Consider the following 27,053-nt stretch of genomic DNA (forward strand, 5'->3'; position numbering starts at 1 on the left):
ATAGTATAATAGTTATAGGCTAATAGTCAGATTGCTCTGAAGATGGGAGGTGATATTCTATTAATTTTCACGTTCACACAGTCGGTGATTTTGGCCGGCCGTCTTTCCTGCAACGGCAGTTTAAACTGTATTTCCTCCGCACACTGAGCTCTGATTGGTCAGCAGGCGGTGCTTTCACTGAGTTGATCTCTTATCCTGGAACCTATCCTGCTTCGGAGCAGACTAGGGGGGTATACTACGAATCTAGTTCAACATATCCTGGATATGTTTTGAGTTATCCGGTTGACTAAATCCAAAAAAAAAACGCTCTCGCTAAACGGTCCTACGACGCTGGCTATCAACTCGATCGCTCAAGCCAGCCGTGTCCTATCTAGTTAGGTGCGCGTTCACATAAAAGGGGTGGTATTTGGAGCATTCGACCAATCACAAACATGGAGAAGCCGTGTACTGACAGCGCAGCGCGTCATATATTTCCTGAATGAAAAGTCAACTAATATTAGACAAATATGAAGATGTTAAACTTTAAACATCCATGACTTAAACACTTTATCCAGGATAAAAGCCACATAGTTGCAGTTGCAAGGTGAATACTGCATGCTGGCAAACGAAAAAGTGTTTGAATACGTTCATTAACAGTTTTATGATATCACTGCTGCCCCGTCTAAGACACGAGTGGATCTGACTTTAATTACATTTGACTCGAGTGTTTCGTCAACTTAATGTGTTGCTTAAAATAATACTTCTGCATACAGTATGTGACACTGTGAGTGTTGCACGCCAGATACGGCTCAAGAAGCTGACTCAGATAAGGAAATATATGATACATTATGATGTGATCATGTGATATGAATGATAATGGGACACATCGCCGTCTGCACTCACATCGCCGTCTGCACTCACAGTGCCGCGGACTGTAGGCTACGTAATGTTACTTTGATCCGGTTACTTATGTTGTGGCAGATATTTAAGTAAGCTTTCTTAACACTAATGTTATAATAGTCAGATTGCTCTGAAGATGGGAGGTGATATTCTATTCATTTTCACGCTCACACAGTCGATGATTTTGGCCGGCCGTCTTTCCTGCAACGGCAGTTTTTCTGTATTTCCTTTCTCCTGTCATATGAATTGATCGCTTTAAACTCCGCACACTGAGCTCTGATTGGTCAGCAGGCAGTGCTTTTATCCTGGAACCTATCCTGCTCCGGAGGCTAGCCGTTCAGAATAAGTTATCTAGCCCGCTAAGAAGTGAACCAGCGTCGTAGGACCGGAAACCCCTGAAGTTAGCTTGCTAAACGAAAATCCTGATTCGTAGTATAGGCCCCAGGTTCCAGGATAAGTTACCGTGGAGATCTAGCCCGCTAAAAAGTGAACCAGCTTCATAGGACCGGAAACCCCTGAAGTTAGCTTGCTAAACGAAAATCTTGCTTCGTAGTATAGGCCCCTGCTCCGGAGGAGGTTAGCCGCTCAGCATAAGTTACCATGGAGATCTAGCCTGCTAAAAAGAGAACCAGCGTCGTAGGACCGGAAAGCCCGAGTTTTCCCTGAAATTAGCCGGCTAAGCGAAAATCCGGCTTCGTAGTACAGGCCTCTGGTCTGCCCCTGGCTCCGCCTCTGCCCAGGTGTTCCAAATTCCACTCAGTCGTGGATATATAAAGAGAAGCTGGAGGAGAAGGATGTCTCGCCTTTCCTGACGCCGGGAGACACTAAAGACCCCTTTGTTATGTAGTGGGGCTTGAGCTTTATTGTGTGTGTTAAATTTGTTTATGTTTAGCCTGGAGGACCTGAGGCCTGTACGACGGAGCCGGTTCAACATAACCTGGGGCCTATACTACGAAGCAAGATTTTCGTTTAGCAAGCTAACTTCAGGGGTTTCCAGTCCTACGAAGCTGGTTCACTTTTTAGCGGGCTAGATCTCCACGGTAACTTATCCTGGAACCTAGTCTGCTCCGAAGCAGGATAGGTTCCAGGATAAGAGATCAACTCAGTGAAAGCACCGCCTGCTGACCAATCAGAGCTCAGTGTGCGGAGGAAATACAGTTTGAACTGCCGTTGCAGGAAAGACGGCCGGCCAAAATCACCGACTGTGTGAACGTGAAAATGAATAGAATATCACCTCCCATCTTCAGAGCAATCTGACTATTAGCCTATAACTATTATACTATTATTATACTATTATGTTAAGAAAGCTTAATTAAATATCTGCCACAACATAAGTAACCGGATCAAAGTAACATTACGTAGCCTACAGTCCGCGGCACTGTAAGTGCAGACGTCGATGTGTCCCATTATCATTCATATCACATCATATCACATCATAATGTATCATATATTTCCTTATCTGAGTCAGCTTCTTGCAGAGGTGGGAGTAAGTCCTACATGTGCAAGTCATGAGCAAGTCTCAAGTCTTGACCTACAAGTATCAAGCAAGTCCCTAGTCACTGTGGTGAGAGTCAAGCAAGTCAAGTCAAGTCATTGCTCAGGTCAAGCAAGTCAAGTCAAGTCATACGAAATTCTGATGAATAAGCCCAGTTTCCGCATTTAAATCAATTAAAAGACAGTGGTTATGAAAATGGATTCAACCCACACTATGATCTTCTTTACATACACAGTTAATCATTTGAAATCTAATTTAGACCGATGACAATCATATTAGATCAATATTAACCCTAGAACTGCAGACAATATAGCTAGGACTCAATCAAAAAGTCTGTTCAAAAAGGCAGAATTCCAGGTAAGAAAATCATATATGGCATTTGCCATTACACATATTTAATTTAAATGTCTGTTAACACTAGAACCGCCAACAGCGTCAGCACCTACATAGATATCATTTTCAAATCATTTAATTTCTTCCTCTTCATAATTTCCTTATAAACTAAGTAGGACGATTTAAAACTCAGTTAATTGGGTTAATTTAGAAATTGCTTCAGTTTATCATCATAACAGATCAAAAAGTTCAGATTCATTTTTACAATAAATCAAGGAATGATGCACTTCTACAAACAAAAACATCATAATTAAAACATTTAAACAAACTACTAAAAGTAGATGAACTACATTATTCAAAAGTTTACAGTAACTTCTGATAATAACACAGGGGAAATAAACGAGGCATCTCTTTTCCTCTCTCTCTCTCTCTCCCTCTCCTGACAGCCCGTCAGTATCAGGGTTAGTCAAAAATGAATCCCTTGGCGGTTCTAGTGTTCATTTACCGTTTTGTCTTCTCTTTGCAATGCTTAATCGATTTGAAACCAAGTCTAACGTAGCTTAAACTTAACGTTAGCTTTCTAGCTAACACAACACATTCACGCACCTTTCTCTGTGGGTTTTTTTGTAGTGACGAATGAAGTTGGATGTTGTGGTGGTCGTGTCACTGATCTTTATGCTGCAGACCCTGCATACCGCTGTTCTCTTCTTATTAGCGTCATCGACAACATAATCCTTGAATCCAAACTTGACTATTTGTGGAGTAACGCTAGCCGCTGCCATGTTAACCGACACTCCTGCCGTCTAGTGGGTTGCCAGGTTTGCGCGCATGGCGCTATAATCACCCAATCACGTTTTTCGAAAAAACTAAACGTAATATCTCACTACAAAAACAAACGCAAATATTTAATTTTAAACAGACAAGTCCTTTCAAGTCATCTGTCTCAAGCTTAAGTCAAGTCTCAAGTCATGGATACCAAGTCAAAGTCAAGTCAAGTCTTTTATCAATGTTAGTTACCAGAAATAAAAGGAAGTACTTTACTGTGTACTTTGTGAGTAATCCTCTGTCAGAGTCCCCTCCATAGTACATAATGCATGTTTTTTGCTATCTTTGATGAATGATAAAAATAAAATGTTACCATTAGTTCTTAATGAAATTTATACGGTTTGACTTTGTATTAGTAAGCCTACTACTAACAATACATTGAAGTACTTTTACTGTGTATTTTTTGAGAAATACTCTGTCAAAGTCACCTGCTGAGAACAAAATCAAGCCACTTCTGCTAAGTTTGATGAGGGAATTCTTTTTTGTTGCCATTAGTTCTTCGTGAGATTGATCCTGTTGGACTCAGTACTACTGAAACTACCCCCACAAGTACTATGAAGTACTTATTGTGTACTTTTCCAGTAATCCTCTGTCAATGTCCCCTCCTGAGTACAAGAATGCATGTTTTTCTTTTAATAAGCGTTAAAAAACATTTCTTCCTGAGACTGATATTGTTGGACAGAGTATTTTAAGAGGATGGTAGACATGATATCAGCAATACTTCCAGTCAGTACTCCGGCAGCAGCATTTTCACACCTTGGAAAGTCTTTAGAGTCTGGCCTGGAATGGATAGCTGTTCACAAATATCCTTCAGCAAAGTAACACACTCTGTCACATGGTTGCCCTCTTATGATGCTGCTGTCTTTTAATATATAATTATTCCTCTGCCGCTAGTTCGTTCCTCGCAGATTCTTCAGTCTCATCAGCCTCATCCTTCCATCAGTCCCAGTCAACGCCTCCAGCACACTTCCAGTGTCTGACTCCATATGATATTGTCCTGATGCTGTAAGGGTGATGCCCCATGATCACAAAATGACCCCTCTAAAGTCTGAGTGCCAAGGACCTCATATTATGTCTGTCATTAATGTTACATCACCCATTATAACAATTTTCTTTCCTTTTTTCTCTTCTCTTAACTGAATAGTCCTGTCTTTAAGTATAACCCAATGTAAAGTCCTTTTCCTGCACCATTTTAAGGCTTCATAACAGGCATGTTTACTGTATGTGTTTGGATAAATAACACAATCAATGGACCAGAATTGTACTTTATAAACAATGAATCTTGTGGTGCTTGAAGAAATACAGACGGGTTAAGCCGGCCAGGTTATATATATATATACATATATATGCCTTTTTTGGAGCCATTTTTTTCAATATTTATTAAAATGTCACTAGTTATTTAAACAAACCACTATCTGAGGATAATACAAGCAACCATAAAACACCCTTTATCTAGAGAGCCATTGAAGCCCATGAAGAATTTATCCTTCCACAAATCTTTTCAACTGCTGTATTAATAAAGTTGCCACGTGTTTTCAAATTCAAGTTAAGGCACTATCTGTGTAAAACATTACAAATATTCTTCATTTGCAGTATTTTAAAAATGTTCAGAAAGACTGCATCAATTATATGCTATATATATTATATATAAATATATATATATATATATAATATCAATATTGTTATTAACTTAACAAAAATGGGATAATTGCCATGGATGTGGTGTTTGATATAGTTTACGTTCAATTTTAACTATTTTAGGCAGAAAAACGTATATTGACGAAACCTTTTTTAATAATTTACTATAATTTAGAAAGGTTTTTGTGAGAAATCATTTCAAAAGTAAACTTATTTTTCATTTTATATTTCAATTTGAAATGTTTGCACACAACATTATTAATTTATACATTTTTATAAACATTTATAAACTGTCCAGCATCAGTAGAATGGCTTACGTGGTTATAGGCTGAGGTTGTTCTAGGCTGTTGCTTGGCGTGGCGAGAATATTGCTTCACTTTCTCCGGTCCCCGAGATTCGGCTTCCAGTAGCTCTGGAGAGAGCTTTTGCACCTGTGGCCACTAACGGTCATAATTTCTCTGCTTTGTTTCAAGACCCGCATCAGAAAGCTTTTGAATGGTGATACTTTTCCAGTTGGTCTACTACCTGCTCTTCACGTAGCTCTACATGTCGTCGTTTAGGTGCTTTTTGTTCTGGAGATAGGCACTCGCACTCCTCAATCCACTCCTCCATAGTAAGACCCCCCCAGAGGTCGAAGTTAATCTAAAATGTTTTTGCGGACCTTTTTGATTACAGATTTGAAAACATTGTTGCTTGCTTTAAAAGTAGCACAATTCATTATGTCAAACCTTGGAAAGTATCTAAATATCCCTGCCCTAATGCCAAAGGAACTGCACACTGAATATGTTTTTGCCGTTTGATGTCTATGTCTGGACTGCTGCGTAAAAAGGAGGGTTTCTGCCCCGTTACTTCTCCGCTGCTTTCTTGTTCCAGTTTGAAAAGCATACTGCAAGCAGTTTGCTTTTCTGCCCAACTGTACAGTATACTGTTTTTCTCAGACGCGGAGGGATACTGACTTGTTGTGAAAAGTAACTTACAATTCTACCCGTGGTATACGCTCAGTATATCACGGCTAAGAACCAATCAGATTGCTTGATTTGACTTGTCCGTTTTATAAAGTAAAATAACTCATGGCCACTGAGTACCTGGAGTGCCGTCGATGCAAGAAGAAGGTCGGCGGGTGGTCACAGGGCATCAATAATGATAATGATAATAATAATATGTATTCAAGACTCTTTGCTCACAGCAGCACTTCTCTCTTCCTCCCTCCTTCCTTTTCTCCTCAGGAGGAGATGCAGGGTCCTGATGGCCAGCCAGGATACCAGCATGTCCTGAAGCTGGCCAAGGCCCTGCTGGAAGCCAGGAGCCTTCAGGGGCTTTCTGACAAGAGGGTGGACGAACTCATGGCCCTCTGGCAACGCCTGCCCGAGCCGGACAGGCGACGAGTCGTCTACCCTCCCAGACACCGGGAGAGGCAGCTGAAGGGGCGGTTCCCTCACTGTCCTCTCTGTGACTCAGCTGTCTTCTCGGGCTGAACTCGGGCCCTGCAACATGGCCCAGCGCCAGCCGCCTGGTAGAGGCCATTTGCAGCCAGCTCTGCCGTCTCACGAGGACTCGGTGGTCCCTTATCCTCACGGACTACGTGGCCGTTAGAGAGGCAGTGCTGGCCAGCCCGAGGTTGATGGCTCAGACCGAAATACAGCTCTTTGAGCTCAACCAGAGGACCCTGTCCCAGTGGTGAGTTTATCCTGCAGCTTTGTTGGTGGTTTTGTAATCCGTACTGGGGTTTCTCTTTCCGTAACAAAATCTGCCTGGGTTTGTCTTACAGGTTCTCTCTCCTCCTCCCCCTCCTCCTCTTCAGACACTGCTCCTGGCTGGCCCTCTCACGGCTGCGCCTGCTGCTCAGCCTCCTCCTCTTCGTGTGCCCAGGACAACGGCCTACAGGAAGAGGAAGGCGGCGGAGGCTGATGCTGCAAGGGGTGGGCCGTCGCCCTGGAGCAAAGCCCGCCAGCAGACAGGTCAATACACCTGCAGCAATGTGGCCAGGCCAAGAGGATCGACACTGGCCACACTCGCATTGCAGGTGTGTCTCACTGAAAAATAGACAAGAATCTGTCAGTGATCCACGACGTAGTGCTGAAAAGAAACCATTCAGCTGCTCAGTCTGTAAGAAAGCTTTTAGATATAGAAGAGATCTAAATCCACACAGGAGAGAAACCCTTTGGCTGCTCAGTTTGTGAGAAATTTGTGAATTTTTCACAGAATATACATTTATATATTTATAATTTATACCCTTTAATTTAAACCCCCTGTTTTAGAGTCACTATGTGTCAGTCAGTGCTGGCTGTCATCATCTTTTCAGCTCTTCCTCATCTCTGCCACAGCTGGGGATCGAACCGCGGACCCACTTTCACTTTTTTATTTTTTATTTTCACTTTTTGGGCCCACTTTCCTCTACTTGCCCCCCTGCTTTCACAGAGAAGAATGGGCAGTATCCTACTGTGAGTCAAATGTGCATTAATTGTTAGCAAATACGCGTGTAAAAACTGTTACAAACGCACTTTTATGTCCGACATTAGTCATAGGCCTACTTCTGAGCTAACCGTGCTGTGTGTACGGTACTTTGTGAAACGCTGATGAAGTAATCGATGTTAGTACAACGGAGCTTTACGAGCTCTACACTTGGAAACACTTGGACTGTGCCAGGTCACGGAGATGGAAGTGTTTAAGGGGTCATGCTGGTGCTCAGGAGTCCGCCCTCTGATGCATTTAGTGCTGACAGGGTGAGGAGGATGTCGCGCTCCGCTGTGTGTGTTTCGCTGGATCTGAAGTTACCTACTGTAACTCCAGCTTCTATGAGTATTGGTGTAGCCCTCTAAGGCTATCGCTATTGGGTAATCCCCCTGCGCACCCGCGCAGCACTGAAAACACTTGTAGTCCACACCCGCCCGCAAGGTGGGCCCCACCCTCGGGCTCCCTTCCGGTATAAATAGGAAGGAGGCCCGACAATCTGCTCCCACACAAAACAACTTTTCTTCAGCTATTCGTGGAGCCAGTGGGGCCCAGAACTTAGAGGGCTACGCCAATACTCATAGAAGCTGGAGTTACAGTAGGTAACTTCAGTTCTATTTCGTATATGGCTTCGCCCTCTAAGGCTATCGCTATTGGGTTAAGGGCGAAGCAAGATGTAGTCTGCGCCCCACTGGGTCCCCCCGGTACAAGAAGCACAGACACACCTGCTCAGATAACAACCCATGCCTATTGCGCCATGCGAATGGCGCATCACAGTCCCTGGAATATAGTATAACATGAATATTTACCATGAGGGGACGAAGGCTGGGAATAATACATACCTGCCGCTGTGAGAAAGTAGAGACGAAGGTCACACTTTGCCCAGTGACAGAAAGGAGGGGGAATAGCAGCTCTCTGCGTGCAGACAGGCAGGAGAGCGCACAGCTGGGTCCCCAAATGAACAGGGAGAAGACCAAGAAGCTGCAGTGCAAATGTCTTCCACTGACATTCCTCCGTGCAAAGCCGTGGAGGAGGAAACATTCCTCTGGTAGAGTGCGCATTGATGTTCTCCGGGGGATCCACCCCAGCGGAGACATATGTGACACAGCTTCACACAGCCAGTGTGACAGCCGTTGTGCAGATAGAGACTGCCCTATCGAGCGCTCTCTATAATGCACAAACAGGCGCTGAGAACGGCGCAAGGCAGCCGTGCGCGCCACATAGCAGGACAGCTGAGATGAGACGTGGCTTCTTCCTCCGACCTGTGAGGAGGGGGAAAGAAGCCAGCCAGGGTGATCACTCTTGACCTAAAAAAGTTTGTGATGACCTTAGCCTTAGGCATGAAGCCGGGTTAGCATAAACGGCTGTCCTCCCTGGCGATTGAGGTAGGCTGCCGTGGCCTGTTGGCTGGGCGAATCAACACATGTTTGATTGTACAGCAACGGGGCGAAGTGCTGGAATACTTCCCAACCCGGAGAACAGCTCCAGCACATTTACCTCTGACGCACGGGGTCGGTGCGTGGGCGAATGAACCACCTCTGGAGACCCCTCCTGTGGGGGAGACCCCAGGGAATCCCCACGTGATCAGCTGACGTCATGCTGAGCAGCTGTATCACGGAGAGGGCTGTCACCACGCTGTGGGATGTGACACGCTGGATAGGGAGCTGTCAGTTCCTCCACTCGCTGCAGCGGGAGCCGCACCCTGCTGGCTGAGTTTTATTCCACTCGCAGATAAATGAATGTCTGGGGGGGAAGAGGACAGCTCGAGCGAGCTATGCAGTTTATAAACCAATAGGTCAAAACAGCAGGCTTCTGCAGCGAATGACCCACCTCTGGAGTCTCCTCCTGTGGGGGAGACCCATGGGGATCACCGCGTGACCAGCTGACGCCAATGCCGAGCAGCTGCGTCACGGAGAGGGCTGTGCGGGCTTAGACACGCCAGAGGAGATCTCGCTGCAGTTCCTCCACTCGCTGCCGCAAGAGCCGCGCTCTGCTGGCTGAGTTTAATTCCACTCCCAGATAAATGAATGTCTGAGAGGGGAGAGGGCAGCTCTTCTCCAAATTCATTATGAAACCCAGGCTTTGACAGATGCGATACGAGATGTAACGTCTGTAAAGCGACTTCCTCATGCTGGATCGGGCCAGCAAATAGCAGGTCGTCCAGAGAAAAAACCTCATTCTCATCCCTCCTCTGTGTAGTGGCTCCAGCCTTCTCTACACAAAATGCGAGGAGCCAGGGAACATCCAAACAGCAGACGATTGTCTGGTCTGATATTCCCTGAAAAGAGAAACGCAGGAATTTCCTGTGTTTCGGGATGATGGGTATGGAAGTATGCATCCTCCTTCAGGTGGAAGTGAACCAGTCGTCCTGGTGAACACATTCCAGCACCTGTTTGATCGTCAGCATGGGAATACTGACAGATCAAGGATGGGTCTCACTCCCCCATTGGAGAGGCTTCTCTGTGATATGCTGTAATGGTCGTCATGACCGTGCTCTGTAGGAGGCATATCTGGGACAGAGGAATGCCGCGAGCTATGCAGTTTATAAACCAATAGGTTAAAACAGCAGGCTTCTGCAGCGAATGACCCACCTCTGGAGTCTCCTCCTGTGGGGGAGACCCATGGGGATCGGGCGCACATGCTCGAGATGTGTTGTGGTCGTCATGGCGACGAGCCACGTCAGAGCCCTCGCCGCCGCATCCCGTGAGGCAACCCAAGGTGGGCCTGGAGCAAAAGGGCTGTGAGGGAGCCTCCACACGCTGCGTTTCACTCCGGCTCTCATCATGAGGCGTGTACACGCTCAGGGGATGAGTGGAGGTGTGTGCCGTGACGTCCACATGAGGCGTCATAACTGCGCTCATGGGCTTATTATGTGTGGAGGAGACGTATCTCGGACAGAGGAATGCCGCGAGCTCTGCGGTTCATTAACCGATAGGTTAAAACCAGCAGGCTTCTGCAGCGAGCCCTGCTGTCTACTAATCAACAGATTGGTGGCAGCTGGCTTAATTAGCGAACTCTGCAGTTTATTAACCGATAGATTAAAAACTGCAGGCTCTTACACAGAGTGGGGGGTGAGAAAACACTTGAACTCTCCTTTTATTTTCCACACAACCCCAACACGTCAAAAATGTCTCTGCTTCCTCGGAGGCTCTGGTGGAGCAGACCAAGAGCGGGAGTGCCTCACTCCCCGTTGACCCACCGCTGGAAGACCCCTTTGTCTCTGGGGTGGCGGGGGAGCGGAGACGTGGGACGGAGCCCCTGCAGCCGCTGAAGGACCCTGACGCCGCGGCTGTGGGCGTCTCTCCGCCTGCCGCTGTGGCCGGGTTGTACGCTGCGGCTGCTGCGGGCGTTGATGCCGCTGTGGCCACCCAGCAGGCTGGAGCCAGCTGACGTGCTGGCGGATGTCGTCCGCCTGTTCTGCAGCCGACTTCATGGACTCCACCATGGCGTGGAACTGGGGTCCGAACAGCCCGTCCGGGCTGATTGGAGCGTCCAGAAGCACCTTCCTGGCCGTCTCCGTAAGTGACGCCTGCTGCAGCCAGAGGTGGCGCTGAATCTGCGTCACCCACGCGGCGATCCTCGCCTGGGAGACAGCGACGGACGCGCACAGTGTGAGCGCCGTGCTGGCCGCCTTGCCGATCTCCTCCGCTTCATCAGCGGCCAAGGTGGTGGACCGCTCCACCAGCGTCACCACCGAGTTTGAGAGCAGCGCGATGTTGTTCGCCGCCGCCGACGCCTGAAAGGCACACTGGTGCACCCGGTCGGCCTGGCGGGCGACATACTGGTCCCTGGGGGAGGCCAACGGAGGGCGCCGTCCGGTGATCACATTGGCCTGTCTCACCCCAAAAAACGCCGTCAGGCTCGGCTCCAAAGAAGGGGTGGCTGGGAAACCAGCATCTGTGAACCCCTCCACCTTGGTGAGGGGAACAAATGTGGCCACCGGAGCCTTCAGGGTCCTCGGATTCGCCGCCGCCCCCTCCTGGTACCTCCTGATGGCGGGGAAGCGTGGCCAGACCGGGTCACTCCTGACCGTCTGCACCCGCGAAAAAACTCCGGCCATATCGTCCGGAGCACACCTCTCCTGAGCTGGGGGAACGGGGAGACCTCTGCAGGCGGCCGCCTTGCATATGATCTCCGGTAGTTCCCCCAGGATGCCACCTATCACCGGCAGCGCCGTGGTGACGGAGAAGGGGACCGCGTGCTCGTCCGCCAAGCCGGCACCCTGCTCCGACTCTGTCTCCCCCGTCCGGGGGAGAGGAGGGAGGGGAGAACCGTACGGTGAACCGTGGAGGGAGGCGGGGTAGGAGTCGTCCGACACCTGCCCGGCACTCGGCTCCAGGGACATGAGGCCGCCGTCCACGGGCTCGAAAGCCTGGACGGGCCAATCGTCCTCCTCGGCCGCAGCAGCGAGAGCGTCCGCTCTTCGCTTCCTGTCGTTCGAGGGGAGACGGGCACAGTGTGTGCATGCGACCTGCTGGCTGAGAGCCGCATATGCGTGCTCTGGCCCCAGGCAGGATTCGCACATCGTGTGCTGGTCGTAACTCATAATGTATCCAGAGCCACATGAGGGACAATCTCTCACACAATTGCTGCTCATGATTGCTCTGTTAATGAAAGTGTCTCTTGTGCTTCAGTAACGGGGTGCTGAAGAAAAAGAGGGAGCAGATTGTCGAGCCTCCTTCCTATTTATACCGGAAGGGAGCCCGAGGGTGGGGCCCACCTTGCGGGCGGGCGTGGACTACAAGTGTTTTCAGTGCTGCGCAGGTGCGCAGGGGGATTACCCAATAGCGATAGCCTTAGAGGGCGAAGCCATATACGAAATAGAAGCTGCAGAGAGCCATGTGAGCGGGACGTTACGGAGCTCAGGTATCCGCCCTCTGATGCACAGCGGAGCGGGACATCCTCCTCAACCTGTCAGCCCTAAATGCATCAGAGGGCGGAGGACTCCTGAGCTCCGTAACATCCCGCTAAAGTGGCACTTTAGACTCTGTGCAGCATCCAGATTTCTAAACCTCTCAGGTCTGTATTTACTGTGATCAGATGCTGCTCTGTTTACATGCACAGATGACTCCTGTTAGATGAAATCCTGCTTATTGTAATAACAGAAATGTGAGATGCAAACAGAAGAAGTCACGAAGGCACAGAGCTCAGAGGTGGTGTCTCTCCTCCACAAGTTAAAAGCATAACCCACTACTCGAAGTGAAACTAGTGAACTAAATGTTTAAGTGTTATAAAGAAAGGCAGAGGAGTGAAGAGGAGCAGAGTGCAGAGGAGATCAGAGCAGGCTCTGCAGCCGCAGTACCACATGCGGCCATGGGGGCGCTGTTTCACCCCAAATCATCCCAAATCATATCAAATCTTTAAAAAATTATATTAAATCATAGAAAAGAGCTACAGGAAGGAAACAATAAGGAACGCTTCACGAATTTGCGTGTCATCCTTGCGCTACCGGTGAGCTGTTATTCTCTGTTCCAATGTTCCAATTTCTGACCAATGGCTGTCCAGGCTTAGTTCCATATCTCGCCCAATAGGGAGGCCGGATATGTTCCATAAGAGAGAATCAAACTTTTGGGGCTTTTGGCGTCCAATCGGTGAGGCGGATTTGTTCCATAATTCTCAGCAAGCGCTCCTCCGTCCGCCATTGTTTTTTCACACTGACACTTCAACCAAGCGACACTGTGAGTAAAATGTGCATTCATTATTAGCAAATACGCGTTTAAACACTGTTACAAACGCACTTCTATGTCCGAGATTAGTCATACTGAGTTAACCGTAGTGTTTGTACGGTACTTTGTGAACCGCTGATGAACTGCTGTGTGTGTTTACCTTTAGCTAGCGGCTAAGCTAGCGGGACGCTACGGAGCTCAGGTATCCACCCTCTGAAGCTGTTAGGGCCGACAGGGGGAGGACAATACAACGCTGTGTGTATTTATCGCTAAGCTAGCGGCTAAGCTAGCTGGACGCTACGGTTCAGGTATCCGTCCTCTGAGGCATTTATGGCGGACAGGTTGAGGAGGATGTCCCGCTCCTGTGTGTGTGTAACGGAGCTCAGATGAGAGAGATAAAATGATTTTCTGCCACAGGAGTTTGACAGAGAATAACTGAAAAAGTACACAGTAAAATTACTTCATAGTAGCCTACAGTAAAGTACTTCATTGTATTTGTGGTAGTGGTCTAACTGAGTCCAACTCTGTGTAGATGGAACACCCAGAATTTAGAAGGGCACCTAACGGGACCCTCTTCTTGAAGGCCACGGCCGAAGCCAGCGCCCTCGCCCCCCGGCGAGCAGCCGGCCAAGCCCCATACAGGGCAAAGAAGAGGAGGTGGACGCGGAGGCCTGGGCCCACGTCTCCTCCGAGGGTGGCTCCACCGACAACGCCACCCTCGTCCTGAGCCGGTGGAAGGTCCAGTTCGGCCAGTACCAGGGAAAGATCTTCCACTGGCTCCTGGAGAACGACGTGGGCTACGCCGTCAATCTGGTCGCCTCCCACCAGAAGGAGCGAGAGAGGACAGGGTCTCAGTCTCCGCTGATGGTCAACAAGGTGGAGTCCTTCAGTCTGATTCACAATACCATTAAAAGAGTGACAACAGTTTTAACCTTATTTGTGAATTTACAGGACGCCTTCACCCGCTACTCCTCAGCGTACCCTGACTTTGTGGAGGCAGTCAGGTTCCACCGGGCGTTTGAGGAGGCGCGGGCAAAGTCCCTCCTGCCTGGTCAGGAGGGACAGGCCCTTGTTGGCTTCGGGGACTTTAAATTTGAGACCCTGGACGGCCTGTACAACTCTGTAGACCCCAAAAAAATCCGGTATGTCGTATTATCTCTCTATTTATATATATATATATATATATATATATATATATATATATATATATATATATATATATACATACATGTGGATTCTAATTCGGTTGATAAGAATCACGTGACAAATTGTCTGATTTTTGTAGATTTGTCAACTACCTCCGGAGGAAGATTCCCACACCCGCCAGCAGATGGAGAACGCCGTCCGCTACACGAAGAGCCGAGACAGACAGAGACCTGCTGCTGCTGCTGCTGCTGCTGCTGCTGCTGCTGCTCCATCCACCAGCACCACCAGCACCAGCAGCAGCAGCAGCACCGCCACCAGCAGCAGAACCAGCAGCAGAACCAGCAGCAGCACAGTCTCTGGCCAGAGAGTGAGGACTACATCAAAGTACGTGTCTTATTTTAAAGCTGTCTGAGTTTGACGTACCTGGATGACCTTTCTGAAGACACGTTGGTGTTTTTCATGCTGTGCATTCTAGATGTTGTTCTGTCTCATAGGCCTGCTTCAGCGTTTGCGGCCTTCGTGTCCGGGCGGCGTTCTCTGCCTGCCGTGGAAATGCAGGCACAGATCAATAAGCTGGTTGACCCTAAGCCTGCATTTCCAGGCAAGTCCAGCCTAAATGAAATGCACAGTTTAACCCTATTTGTATTTCTCATGTTCACTGTATATTTTCTTCTCACTCACGTTGCAATTACAGCCTCCCTCAGATCAGCTCTTCCCTCCAAGCCATCGGAGGAGCCTTCCGATGAAGAGCTGATCAGGGCGGTAGTTGACATGGAGGAGTGTAAGTAAAAACTGAAGTAGCATTCATGCAACATGTTGTTGATAACTGAAAGTTTGACTTCATTTTTGACCCTTCTCCCTTTATTTTGCTCTATAAATATGTCCGTATTCAGAAGGATATGACCTGGCAGGTAATTTTGCTTTAATGAAAAACTATCCGCCTTTTGCAAGTCTCAAATCACCAAGCTTCACGCCGACCAATCGCCTGTCAAATCATCACTAACGAGTGCTTGTAGATGTAGAGTAAGCTCATCATCCTCTCCCTCGTAAACCCGTGTAACCCCTCCAACCGCTCGCTGCCTGCATCGCTCCCTCAACAAGTCAAATCTGGTGTCGTTGTTTTGTCTCGTCGTCACTTTCTCTCTTTAAACAACCTTCTGTGCTCCACTAGGTTTTAGTTTTCTGTGGCTCAATATTAACACAACACAACTAACATCTAATTCTTTCATGTTAATTAAACATTTGTGTGTCTTTTTTATACCTCGGGACTGTGGGAAACAGTATTTCAATCTTTCTGTGGGTACAAACATATTTTGAGATTGACATAAAGTTGAGTTTGATTTATCTTTAAGCCTCAGATGTACAGGCCCCTCTCTCATTCCATCCACCTCCCGCCACCTCCTCCTCCGCACCACACAAGGGGGCTGGTGTCTCTGTCGAGCCCACGGACGAGGAGCTACTGGAGGCCACGCAGGAACAACACCACCCCCTGCGACCTCCAGCAGGAGTCCAGCCTGCAGAGTCACCAGCTCCCTCCTCGCCACCGCCGCCCGCAGCCACGGCAGCCCCCGGTGCTGCTACTCCCGGACAGGAGGAGCTGCCGGGGCCAGCCTTCCTCCCTCCTCCGCCACATGAGGTAAGACTGTCTGTCAAAGTAAACGCTGCTCATCTGCTGCCCTGGAGCGATGTCCTCAGATATAAGTGCCCTTTACGTTCCTCTGGTTCTCTCTCCAGCTGCTGCCCGAGTCATGGCGGGCAGCTCTCACTGCAGAGCAGCAGCAGTGGATCGGTCGGGTGCTGTTCACCAGGGACCAGTGGGGGAGGCCGAGCCTCATCACAGACTTGAATCTGTGGTGGAGCCCCCCCCAATCCCGGCCGATCTACCACCAGCCTCCCGCGTCCCCCGACCCCTTCTTTGCATGTCGGCTGTTTCTCTGGATGCCACACCGGATCTGGCGTCTGCAGCTGACATGCCCCCAGCCTTCATGCACCGGGTCCATGGTGAAGGCTGGGCTGTACAGGACCATCCGGAGGGTCCTGGACATCGACGGCTGGTATCTCATGGCCACTGAGTACCTGGAGTGCCGTCGATGCAAGAAGAAGGTCGGCGGGTGGTCACAGGGCATCATCAGGCAGCTGGCCCCCACCTACAGCTGCCAGTTCCCAGCAGTACTTACGTACAAGTGAGAGGAATTGACAACATACCGTATATATAAATAAATGCAATGAATGTGATGCCGGAGCTGTATATAATGCTTGTTTTGTGTTTCTGCAGGCTGTCCTGTGACCATAGGGTGGTTACACAGCTGAAGTCCCGCACTCTGGGCAACAGTGCCACTCAGCTGTGCAACACCCTGCGGGAGCAGCACTCGGATGCCTGGATGCGGAGAGCGATCCAGTACCTCGGCGTGTGCGAGCAGTTCCTGGCCTTGTGCAGCGTGAGGGGGCAGTTTCCACCACCACCCCAAATGCCCACTCTGCCCTCACCCATCTGGCTGCTGACAGTCTACGGCTATGACATAATGACGCGGCTGGATGAGTACAAGGCCAGGATCACGTCCACCTTCGGATCCATCCTTAAGATGGATTCCACCAAGAAGGTCAGTATAGTTGGTCACAATTTCATTTTTTTTTTACAGCCGCCGTGTGTTTATGCACTCACATTTGAAATCTCTCTCTCTCTCTCTCTGTCTCTGTCTCTCTCTCTCTGTCTCTTTCTCTCTTTCTCTCTTTCTCTCTTTCTCTCTTTGTGTCCAGGTGACGAAGAAGCTCGCCGGTATCGCTTTCGACACGGCCGCCTGGGTTACCAACGTTGGTAACGAATACGGGCAGGTCCTCATCAGCGTCCTCACCTGCTCCGAGGGCGCCGAGGGCCTGTCCAGTATGGCGGCCGGACTGATGAGGCGGTACCGACTCGCCGAGGTACCACCCCCCCAGCTGATCTACGTGGATCGGGACTGCTGCAACAGAGACGGCATGTCAAAGACAGCTGCCTTGTTTCAGGTCTGGCCTGTCAATACTAGTACTGATAATCATAGTAGAATTATCGCAATATTATTTATCTTACACTAAATGACTATTGACCAAAGCCACGCTAGGTGTTGTTCAAGATAATTACAACATCATAAAAACAGTATTTGAGAAAAATTGTACTCTAATAATCAGACAGACTTTTGTTTCCTTTTCACAGGAGTGGGGACAGCTTGTGGTGAGACTGGACATCTGGCACCTGATGCGACGTTTCGCAGCAGGTGTCACCACAGGGAGCCACGAGCTGTACCCCGCCTTCATGAGGCAGCTGTCTCTGTGCATCTTCGAGGTGGAACCCGGAGATGCCCGCCGTCTCACTGAAGCCAAGCGGTCCCAGCTGGAGGGGAAGCACGGGATGGTCGGCCTGACCGACGCCGAGGTGATCCAGAAGATCACCAGGGAGGAGTGGAGGCTCCACTGCCGTCGTCGGACGCGTGGGGCGGAGGAGACGGCGCTCCTGATCCAGGACCTCCTCCAAACCTTCGGCGGTACGGCAGGACGCAACAACCTGGACATCCCGTTGCTTGACCCTCTCCGCATCCAGGACATATGGAGTACGCAGAGGCCCCACCTCAGCTGCATACAGGACCCACCTGGCGTGCAGCTGTACACGCAGACCGGCAGGCTGACAAAGGGCGGAGTCATCCTGCCGGTCTATCGCTGCGCGAGGGGCTCCACATCTTTGGAGTCCTTCCGCCTCCACCTCAACCGGTTCATCCCAGGTACAGCTTGTGATAAAGTCTATCATGTATTCACATTTCACGCAAATGTCAATTCATTTCTGATCTGATACCTGCTTCCTCAGGGACGCAGGCAGGGGCGGACTGGCCATCGGGACGTTCGGGACGAATCCCGATGGGCCGGTAGCCCCGGTACCGAAGTGGGCCGGTCGGACCACTCGACGCGGCCCACTGCCCCACTCCGATCGGCCCACTTCGGTACCGGTGAAATTGTAATCAGCTTAATGCTTGGCCCACGAGTGAACGTGGATCGCTTTATTTAGTGATCGGATACGACCGGAAAAACATTCCATGTAAACGGGGCTATTGATAGGTTGTCAAACTTGTCAATCTTATGTTTTTGAAAGTAGGCTGAATGAACTGAAGGGGCTGGGCCGGGAGAGATGAGTCGTCTCTTCCAATTGGAAAGAGGGCGAGGCCCGCGTCAGAGGTCCGCACTCATCAGACAAGCTCCCTAGCTTCGTTTGATGATTGATCAGTAAGTTAGCTAGCAAAATTGAGAAAGAAAAGATGGAGAACAGTAAAAAAAGAAAGGGTGGGGCTGAAAAAGCCAGAATGAAAAAACGAAAATTGCTACAGGAAGAAGCTGGACAATTTTCGAAAATCACAGAGCTGTTTAGTAGAAGGGCTCCCGCTCCCTGTCGCAGTAATGAGGAGGAGAATGAGAAGGAAGATGATGAACCACAGACCCGGCATATAATGACAGCAGGTGCAGTGTGCAGTGTGCAGGGCTGTGTTAATGTATGTTACTGTTAGCAATAGCATTAGTTAACTGAGAAAACCGTCATGAAAAAAGTTTAGCAATGTTACGACTAGTATAAAATGCCCACGGCTGTGATTGACAACCTGGACAGCCAGTCAGAAGCTAGAATGCCAACCTAGAGAGCCTATCAGAACCTAGAATGGGCTGCAGGGCTGGCCAGACTATTATATTGTGCATAAGGTTAGATGCATTAGGATAGAGTCATATGCTCATGATATTCCAAGTTAAATTATATAATATTAATATTATAATTTTAAATAATTATATTAAATAATATTAATATTTAATAATATTAATATTAAATAATAAGGACACAGAGATTTGTGGCCAATTCACTATTGCATTCATTTTAGTGATTGACATTACTGTGCATGATATTGATATAATATTGGTAATTTAATTGATTGCTGATGTTCTTCTTATGCAGTTGACCCTGAGGAAAGTGAGACAGCTGCAGGGTCAAGTACAGTTCATCCTGAGGAAAGGGAGACAGCTGCAGGGTCAAGTACAGTTGACCCTGAGGAAAGTGAGACAGCTGCAGGGTCCAGCACAGGAGAACCAAAAGACAGGGAGATGCAGACTGATGAAGTGAGCTTTGATTACTTTGCCCGGCCTCAGGCTAAAGATATAAATACATTTTTCGCATACCACCCTCAACAACCCCCAAAACAAACAGTTAAAAATATCTACAACAATAAAGATGGAATCAATAGAAAGTGGCTTACATATTGTGAGAAATCCAACTCACTCTACTGTACAGTATGTTTAGCGTATGCAAAGCCATCTGCAAATGACAGCTCATTCATCAAAGGAGGAATGACATCTTGGAAGCATGTACATCAAAGAATAGAAGAGCACGAGAAAAACCAAGTCCACAGAGAAAGTGCAGAGGCATATTTTATGAAGGCTAGTAAAGCAGACGTAGCAAGCCTACTCAGTGGCAAACAAATGTCTCTACACAGAGACCATGTCAGAAAGAAACGGCAAGTCATGGAACGTGTCATAGAAGTAGTGAGAGTCATTGGAAAGCGTGGTCTAAGCTTTAGAGGCAAACAATTTGAAGCAGCATACACATGGGAGAAAATTGCTGACCATGGCAACTTCTTGGAATTAATCATCCTGCTCAGCAAATACGATGTCTGCCTGCAGGAACATGTCACCCAATGTGTTGAAAAAAGCAAGAAGCTGCATGAGACTGGGTCTAAAGGCAGAGGGTCCTTTGTCACTCTGCTCTCAAAAACTACAGTGAACAAAGTGATCAATGTCATCAGCCACTTAATCCAAGAAACCATATCTAGGGAAGTAAGGGTGGCAGGCATGTTTTCTGTGCAGATCGACACCACACAGGATGTTACATCTACAGACCAGTGTGCTGTTATCCTCAGGTATGTGACAGATGTGGTCCACGAGAGGCTCATAGCTGTGGTTGACTTGTGAGTCATCAACTGGACAATATTTTGTAGAGCTACTGAAGAAAACTCTGGCAAAGGTGGACATTGATCTTCGGAATTGTGTGGGAAACTCAACCGATGGAGCGGCAAACATGCAGGGCCAATACAAGGGGTTCTCCACCTTGCTCTCCGCAGAGTCTCCCAACCAAGTGCACATCTGGTGCTACGCACACGTCCTGAACCTTGTGCTAGGAGACACCACAGGTGTTGTGATAGCCAGTGCATCGCTCTTCTCACTTCTGAATGATGTTGCTGTATTCATCAGAGAGTCATACAAGCGTATGAACATGTGGGAGGAAGTGAGTGAAGACACACGACACAGACGGCTGTCTCCAATCGGGGAGACAAGGTGGTGGGCCAAGGATCAGGCTCTGAGCAAGATATTTGGGTGTTTTGGCAATCGTGCCTTGTTTATTGACTTGGTGTCAACATTAACAAGGATTGAAGAAGATGACTCCATGAAGCCACATGTCAGAGCAAAAGCCAGGGGGTACACAGAGTCTCTCCTAAGGTTCGAGACAATACTGACCGCTCAGATCTTTCTCCGAATATTTGAAATCACGTCACCCCTCTCCAAGTATCTCCAAACCAGCGGCATGGACTTACTGACTGCCCATCGGTTAGTAATAGGGACCCAAGAGAGCCTCAACAAGTGTGTCAGGGGTTTTGATGAGGTGAAAAGAGCAGCAGATGCATTTGTGGAGTGGGCCAATGCCAAGCTGCAGGAGAAGGAGGACTGTGAAGTTGTGGTCCAAGCTGTGCTCCCAGAGAAACGGGTCAGGAGAAAGAAGGCCATGCCAGGTGAGTTGGCTGAAGATGAGCCTGTGTCAGACGCTGAGGCAGACTACAGGATCAAGGTCCACAATGTAATTCTGGACACAGTCACAGAGAGCATTCAGAGTCGCTATGCTGCAAATGGACCACTCTGCGCAGACTTTGCATGTCTTGATCCTCGGAATTTCCCTAAAATAAAGGAAATGGGCCTTCCAACAGAAGCATTGCAAAAGCTGAGCGAATGCTTGCAGAAGTATGATGAAAGAGCCACTGCTGGAATACTGCAGGCTGAGCTGTCAAGCCTAGCCAACTGTTGGGAAAGACTTAAGATGCCCCATTTGGATGCATACAATGTCAGGACAACCGAAGGGGAGGATGGAAGAGAAGAAGACCTGGAGCTAGAGAACAGTTGCAACTACTGCAAAAACTGTGCTATTTGTGTGCATCATGTCTTGTCACAGTACAACTTGCTGACTGATGCCTATCATGTCATTGGATTGGGCTACAAGTTCCTCCTAACACTGTCATTCAGTCAAGTTGCCTGTGAGAGGACCTTCTCCACACTGAAATATGTGAAGAATCGACTGAGGACCACCCTGACCCAGGAGCATATGGAGGCATTCATGCTCATGTGCACAGAGAAGGAGATTCTGATGGCTCTGGACACTGATGGAGTGATTGACAGGGTCGCAGAGACAAGTGAGCTGCTGCGACACCTGCTGGTGATGTAAGGTAGAACAGTCTCTTTGTTTTGGGGTTTCTGAGAGGGTATGTGCCTGTTGTATTCCTTGAAGTTGGTTATTTAATACTGGACAAGTGCTCTCATAATGACTATTAGAATCATTTGTTGGTTAGACCACATGGCATTGATTGAATATCTGAGCTGCTTGTGCATTGGCACTTCTTTTTGTTTACAGCCAGGCACAGGCAACCATTTTTGACTATACCCATTTGCTGTACTTTGTCCTTAATCCCGTACATTCACACGTTACTGACTCCTACATATCCACTTTGACACACTTCACACATGACACGGACATTTTTAAGAAACCTTAAATAAAGGAAGGTTTCATTTTGCACCTTACTCTTGTTGTCCATCTCTTTTATGTTATGGCTTGACTCTGGGGAATCTAGCCATAACAGTATATATGAGCATAGTAGATGTATAATTTATCTGTAGGCTACAAGGGTGGCCCGCATGCGTGGGCGGCGGCCCGGCGGGCCGGTGTGTGGGCCGGTGCGTGGGCCGGTGCGTGGGCCGGTGCGTCTGAACATCCCGGGCTGAATTTGTGTCCCAGTCCGCCCCTGGACGCAGGCGAGTGCCAAGCACTTCCAGGCGTTCCTGGTCGATGGACTGGTCGATGGACTGGTGAGGTGGAATGAGGACCGTGCAGCGGCAGCTGCGGGAGAGGTGGAGCCTCTGCACTCCTACAGTGGCCACCTCAAGCACGTCCTTAACCAGAAGAGCCAAAGGGTGCTTGGCCGTCAGCTGGTTAAGGACTTCACCAAGCCTGTCGAGTACACAGGTGGGTGATGTGAAAACCCTATTCACTTTATTCAGACATCAGAACTGTGAGGAAAAGGAGCATTTTGCAAATCCTTTGCTTCCTGTCTTTTTGCCGCGTGACAGGGGAGCTCATCGGGGTGGAGTTCCTGTACAGGCAGACAGGCAAAGTGCTTGAGGACGTCAGCTTGGACCCCGACATTCCGGACGAGGCTGCTGCCATCCAGTCGCTGGAGGAGGTGGACGAGGGTATCGAGGAAGACGTGGAGGACCCGACCGTCTTCCAGCCAGATACCCCGACCGTCTTCCAGCCAGATACCCCCTCCACCGGCACAGCAGCCCGGTCGAGTGATCCGTCTGACTCACCCAGGTGTGTCCCTCTCATGGCTGCCCCTCCTCCTCCCCCTCCTCCTCCTCCTCTTCGATTACTGCTCCCGGCTGGCCCTCTCACGGCTGCCCCTGCTGCTCAGCCTCCTCCTCTTCGTGTGCCCAGGACAACGGCCTACAGGAAGAGGAAGGCGGCGGAGGCTGATGCTGCAAGGGGTGGGCCGTCGCCCTGGAGCAAAGCCCGCCAGCAGACAGGTCAATACACCTGCAGCAAGTGTGGCCAGGCCAAGAGGATCGACACTGGCCACACTCGCATTGCAGGTGTGTCTCACTGCGCGGCTGCCGGTGGGAGAACTGTGGAGTAATGGCGGGTGGAGATGAAAAGACTCAAAGGGACCGAGGGGGGGAATGATGCCACTTTTTTCTTTAATTGTCTTTTGTCTTTATTTATTTCAATCTATTTTAAAATAAAACTCTGAACTGAACTTTGTGTGGAAACTTTATTTAGAATTCATTACACAACGTCTGATATTTCACTGCAACACGGGTCAATAAAACACAACATGGTACATAAATAAGCACAGTAGAGATGATGGGATGATACACACACACACATATATATATATATATATATATATAGATATATATATATATATATATATATATATATATATATATAGATATATATATATATATATATATATATATATATATATATATATAAATATATATAAATATAACGTGCATCATAATACAGCTCTGTAGTACAAACCTTTCTTTAATCAAATCAGTTTTATTGATTCAGATGTTATCTCACAGCACTTTACAGATAGTATACCGTAGTCTTTGTAGTTTATTACAATGATCATCATTTACCAAAAACCCCTGTTTCAGAGTCACTATGTGTCAGTCAGTGCTGGCTCTCATGGCTGAGAGGGGAGCTCTTCCTCATCTCCGCCACAGCTGGGGATCGAACCGCGGAGCGGGGCCCCCTTTCCTCTCCTTGCCCCCCTGCTTTCGCAGAGAAGAATGGGCAGTATCCTCGGGGGTTGCTCCAAAGAATGTTGTGTTTCCATTTCTTGGAATGTTGTGCAGGTAAAATAAACCATAGTTACTTATAATTAGTGACAATTTGTACATCCTTTGCTATTATTTACATTTTTTTTTCTCATTACGGAAATTAAAGACTACCTGGCAGCCCTGCGCTACAATGAAAACGCTGATCGTGCACAAGCCACTACATCCACTGGAAACCCTCTGTATAAACTGCAGTTCCCAAAGGCCAGGAAGGGAGAATGCAGAGCAAAACCCATAAAGACTGACCCCACATTCCGTAAGTGTTTAAAATATTTATTATACAACTATTTACACAACAAAATGTACACCTTACATTGGATATTTCACATTTCAAATCTCTTTCAAAAAAAACTGTAGCGTTACAACAACAATGGCAGAAGTAAAAGAGTACACTCAGTTTTTTCACATGCATACACAAATCTAAACCAAATATTTGTTTTGCTTTTTTTAATATTGCACAGGCTACGTTGCCAACTTGATGGACCTCATCTTCGACCAAGTCTTTGTGGACCCTGCACCATTCATACAGGAGCTTTTGAAGATACCCATCCCAGAGGACCTGTGTTCCCAATATGAGCGACCTGACAGGGAGGAGGTCATCGCAGGTTATGCTTCACGGTTCAATTTGACTGTCTGAACCCAACATAGACATTTTGCGGATCAGGAAACTCCCTGCGAATCCTGAGGACAACGCAGGCCGGAATCACCACTCTGATCCTGCGTCCAAGGAAGCCCCAACACCAGCTCACAAAAGTTCTGTAGGCTAGATACATGTGACGCCTGAAATCATTTCAAATAATATTTAGTGAAAAGCCTATGTCATTTATGTAAAATACAAGTACATTTACTTTATTTTTATGGGTTCAAAGAACCTTTGCTTTTAACAATAAAGTTCCGACAGTTTATATCAAATGTGTCATGATTATTCATGTTGGATGGGTAAAGTATATGCTGATTTCAAAAGCATAAGGTTGTGTGTGGACTTTTTTTGTCATCAACAAATGGGTATGTTATGCCATTGCTGTGTAGTATATCATAATAGTAACGCCATGTACAATGACAGAATGAAATGAAAGATTGCATAAAACCATATACACCAGTATTTATTTTCATGAACAATATTAGCATACGTTTTACAAATTCAGTCAAAAGAAACAAACCACTCACTGCTGTATTTGCCTCATCTGTAGTCTCCCATATTCAGCTCTGTATATATTCAATGCATTCTGCAGGGAGAACACATTTAGGCATACAGGCTCTAATCCAGGATGGTCCACCATACAACGCACCGAGTCCTCAAGTTCCTGCATCCGTCTTGACACCTAGTGAGATAAACATATATTGAATGACATGTGAAAAATGTATTCTCTAAACAGAGAACTTAGTGAAGCTATCACAAATGTTACCTGTGGTATCTCAATGCAGCACACATTCTCAGGTTCCGAAGGCATTGTGGCGCAATTTCCACATGTACACCTGTATAAAGAAGTCAATAAATGAATAAATGTTTATTGTATGATATATGTAGTCTACCGCTGTTTTTGCGTTACAAACTACACATTTCATTCTTGCTAATTAGCCAAAATATGAACGGAATAAGTAGCAAGCATCGTAACAACAAACAGAGTTAACGTAAAATAAATAGGGACAAAAGTGTGTCAACTAACCATTCAGAAAGGTCCTGCTGCAACCGAGATATTTGCACTTCCACCGAAACCTCGTCTCCTTCAATGACCGATTCTGGATCATACTCATCAAAATACGCTTGAACGCATGCATTTCTCAGGGAGGACATGTTTCTTCTCGTCTAGTTTTCAAAACAATCATGGGAACATGACGCTCGTGCTGGGGCCGTCGCCCCCCTCTTCTGCAGGGGGGCGTGGTCAGCTGCAGCTCAAGCTAAGTCACAGAATCAGCCCCTTGCAAAAACAGGCCTGGAGAACAGCAAATAGAGCGAAATGAGGCATGGCTAAAATGCATGATCTGTTTGGTATTTTGAAAAAAGAAACGTATAAATATACCTTATATAGGTGTGGCCCTACAATATATCATTTAAATATAGCATGATAGGTCCACTTTAAATCTCACTTAGAGTCCCGCCCCTCCCGTTCATTTCTATGGCATTCTGGTTTCCTCTTGTTGTCCACCCATTGGTTGTCCCACTTAGTTCTAGTACTCTGATTGGACCATCTGTTGGGGGAGGCTGCTTTAGGTAAGTCTTTGCTTCGTGTAGTTATTAAGATTTATATAATAACATCTATTTGGTATGTCAAGTGTGTTTTACTGCTGTGCACAGCAACTCCTCCTCCTCCTCCTGCTCCGCGGTCCGCTCCTCAGCTGCTGCAGCATCCTCCACCTCTTCCTGGGCCTTCACATCAGGCCACTGTTGGTACTGTTGGAGCCCCCGGCAACCAGCAGGTTGATCAGCTGGCCCAGGGTCTGGTGGAGCTCTGCGGAAAGGGAGCCATCACCCAGGAGGAGTTGGAGGTGCTCGTGGGTCTTTGGGAGAACCTCCTGGATGTGGATAAGAGCCGTGTAGTGTATCCGTCACGCTACAGGGCCCAGCTGACAAGGGGGGGGTTCAAGAAGTCAAAGACCTCCACAGCCAACAAAGAGGCCGTCCCCGAGTTGGAGAGCATGAAACGGTAGGTGAAGCGCCCCCTGCAGTGTATGCTCTCTTACAGGTTTTATATCCACTCACCTCTCTCCTCTGGTTCCAGCTGCATGGTGGGAACAGGCCGCGCCACGTGGCCCGACACCAGCCGGTTGGTGGAGGCCATCTTCATCCTCCTCTGCCAGCTGAACCCCAGCAGCAGAATGAAGTGGGGGCACCACCTGAGCCGCTGGGCTCTGGTGATTCTGGAGTACGACCGGATCAGATGTGTGGTCTCCAGAAGTCCAGCGCTCGTAGCCAGGACGACCCTCCAGCTGTTTGGGGTGAACCAGCAGACCCT

General features: G+C 48.0%; 1 protein-coding gene and 1 long non-coding RNA gene across 2 annotated transcripts; one reads left to right on the plus strand and one right to left on the minus strand.

Moving 5' to 3' along the window:
* Positions 1-15,358: 15,358 nt before the first annotated feature.
* Positions 15,359-20,403, plus strand: LOC117490948. The gene is made up of 8 exons (XM_034140733.1): positions 15,359-15,383; positions 15,792-16,069; positions 16,168-16,616; positions 16,709-17,033; positions 17,191-17,436; positions 17,624-18,185; positions 19,394-19,554; positions 20,116-20,403. The coding sequence occupies exons 1-8, from the start codon at positions 15,359-15,361 to the stop codon at positions 20,401-20,403; spliced, it is 2,334 nt and encodes a 777-aa protein (XP_033996624.1).
* A 4,959-nt stretch (positions 20,404-25,362) lies between these two features.
* LOC117490985 lies at positions 25,363-25,788 on the minus strand. Its single transcript, XR_004556719.1, has 3 exons — positions 25,767-25,788; positions 25,506-25,575; positions 25,363-25,421 (listed from the first exon to the last, which is right to left on the minus strand). It is a non-coding gene; the product is annotated as an uncharacterized LOC117490985 (long non-coding RNA).
* Between the last annotated feature and the right edge of the window lie 1,265 nt (positions 25,789-27,053).

The sequence above is a fragment of the Trematomus bernacchii genome, unplaced genomic scaffold (genome assembly GCF_902827165.1).
Source record: "Trematomus bernacchii unplaced genomic scaffold, fTreBer1.1, whole genome shotgun sequence".
NCBI lineage: Eukaryota > Metazoa > Chordata > Actinopteri > Perciformes > Nototheniidae > Trematomus > Trematomus bernacchii.

Excerpts from the sequence above, each read along its gene's own strand:
- LOC117490948 (XM_034140733.1), top strand. The coding sequence starts at position 15,359 with ATGAAAAACTATCCGCCTTTTGCAA. Across the intron at positions 16,617-16,708 it reads CCAGCAGTACTTACGTACAA|GCTGTCCTGTGACCATAGGG; the intron begins GTGAGAGGAATT and ends GTGTTTCTGCAG. Across the intron at positions 17,034-17,190 it reads AGATGGATTCCACCAAGAAG|GTGACGAAGAAGCTCGCCGG; the intron begins GTCAGTATAGTT and ends CTTTGTGTCCAG.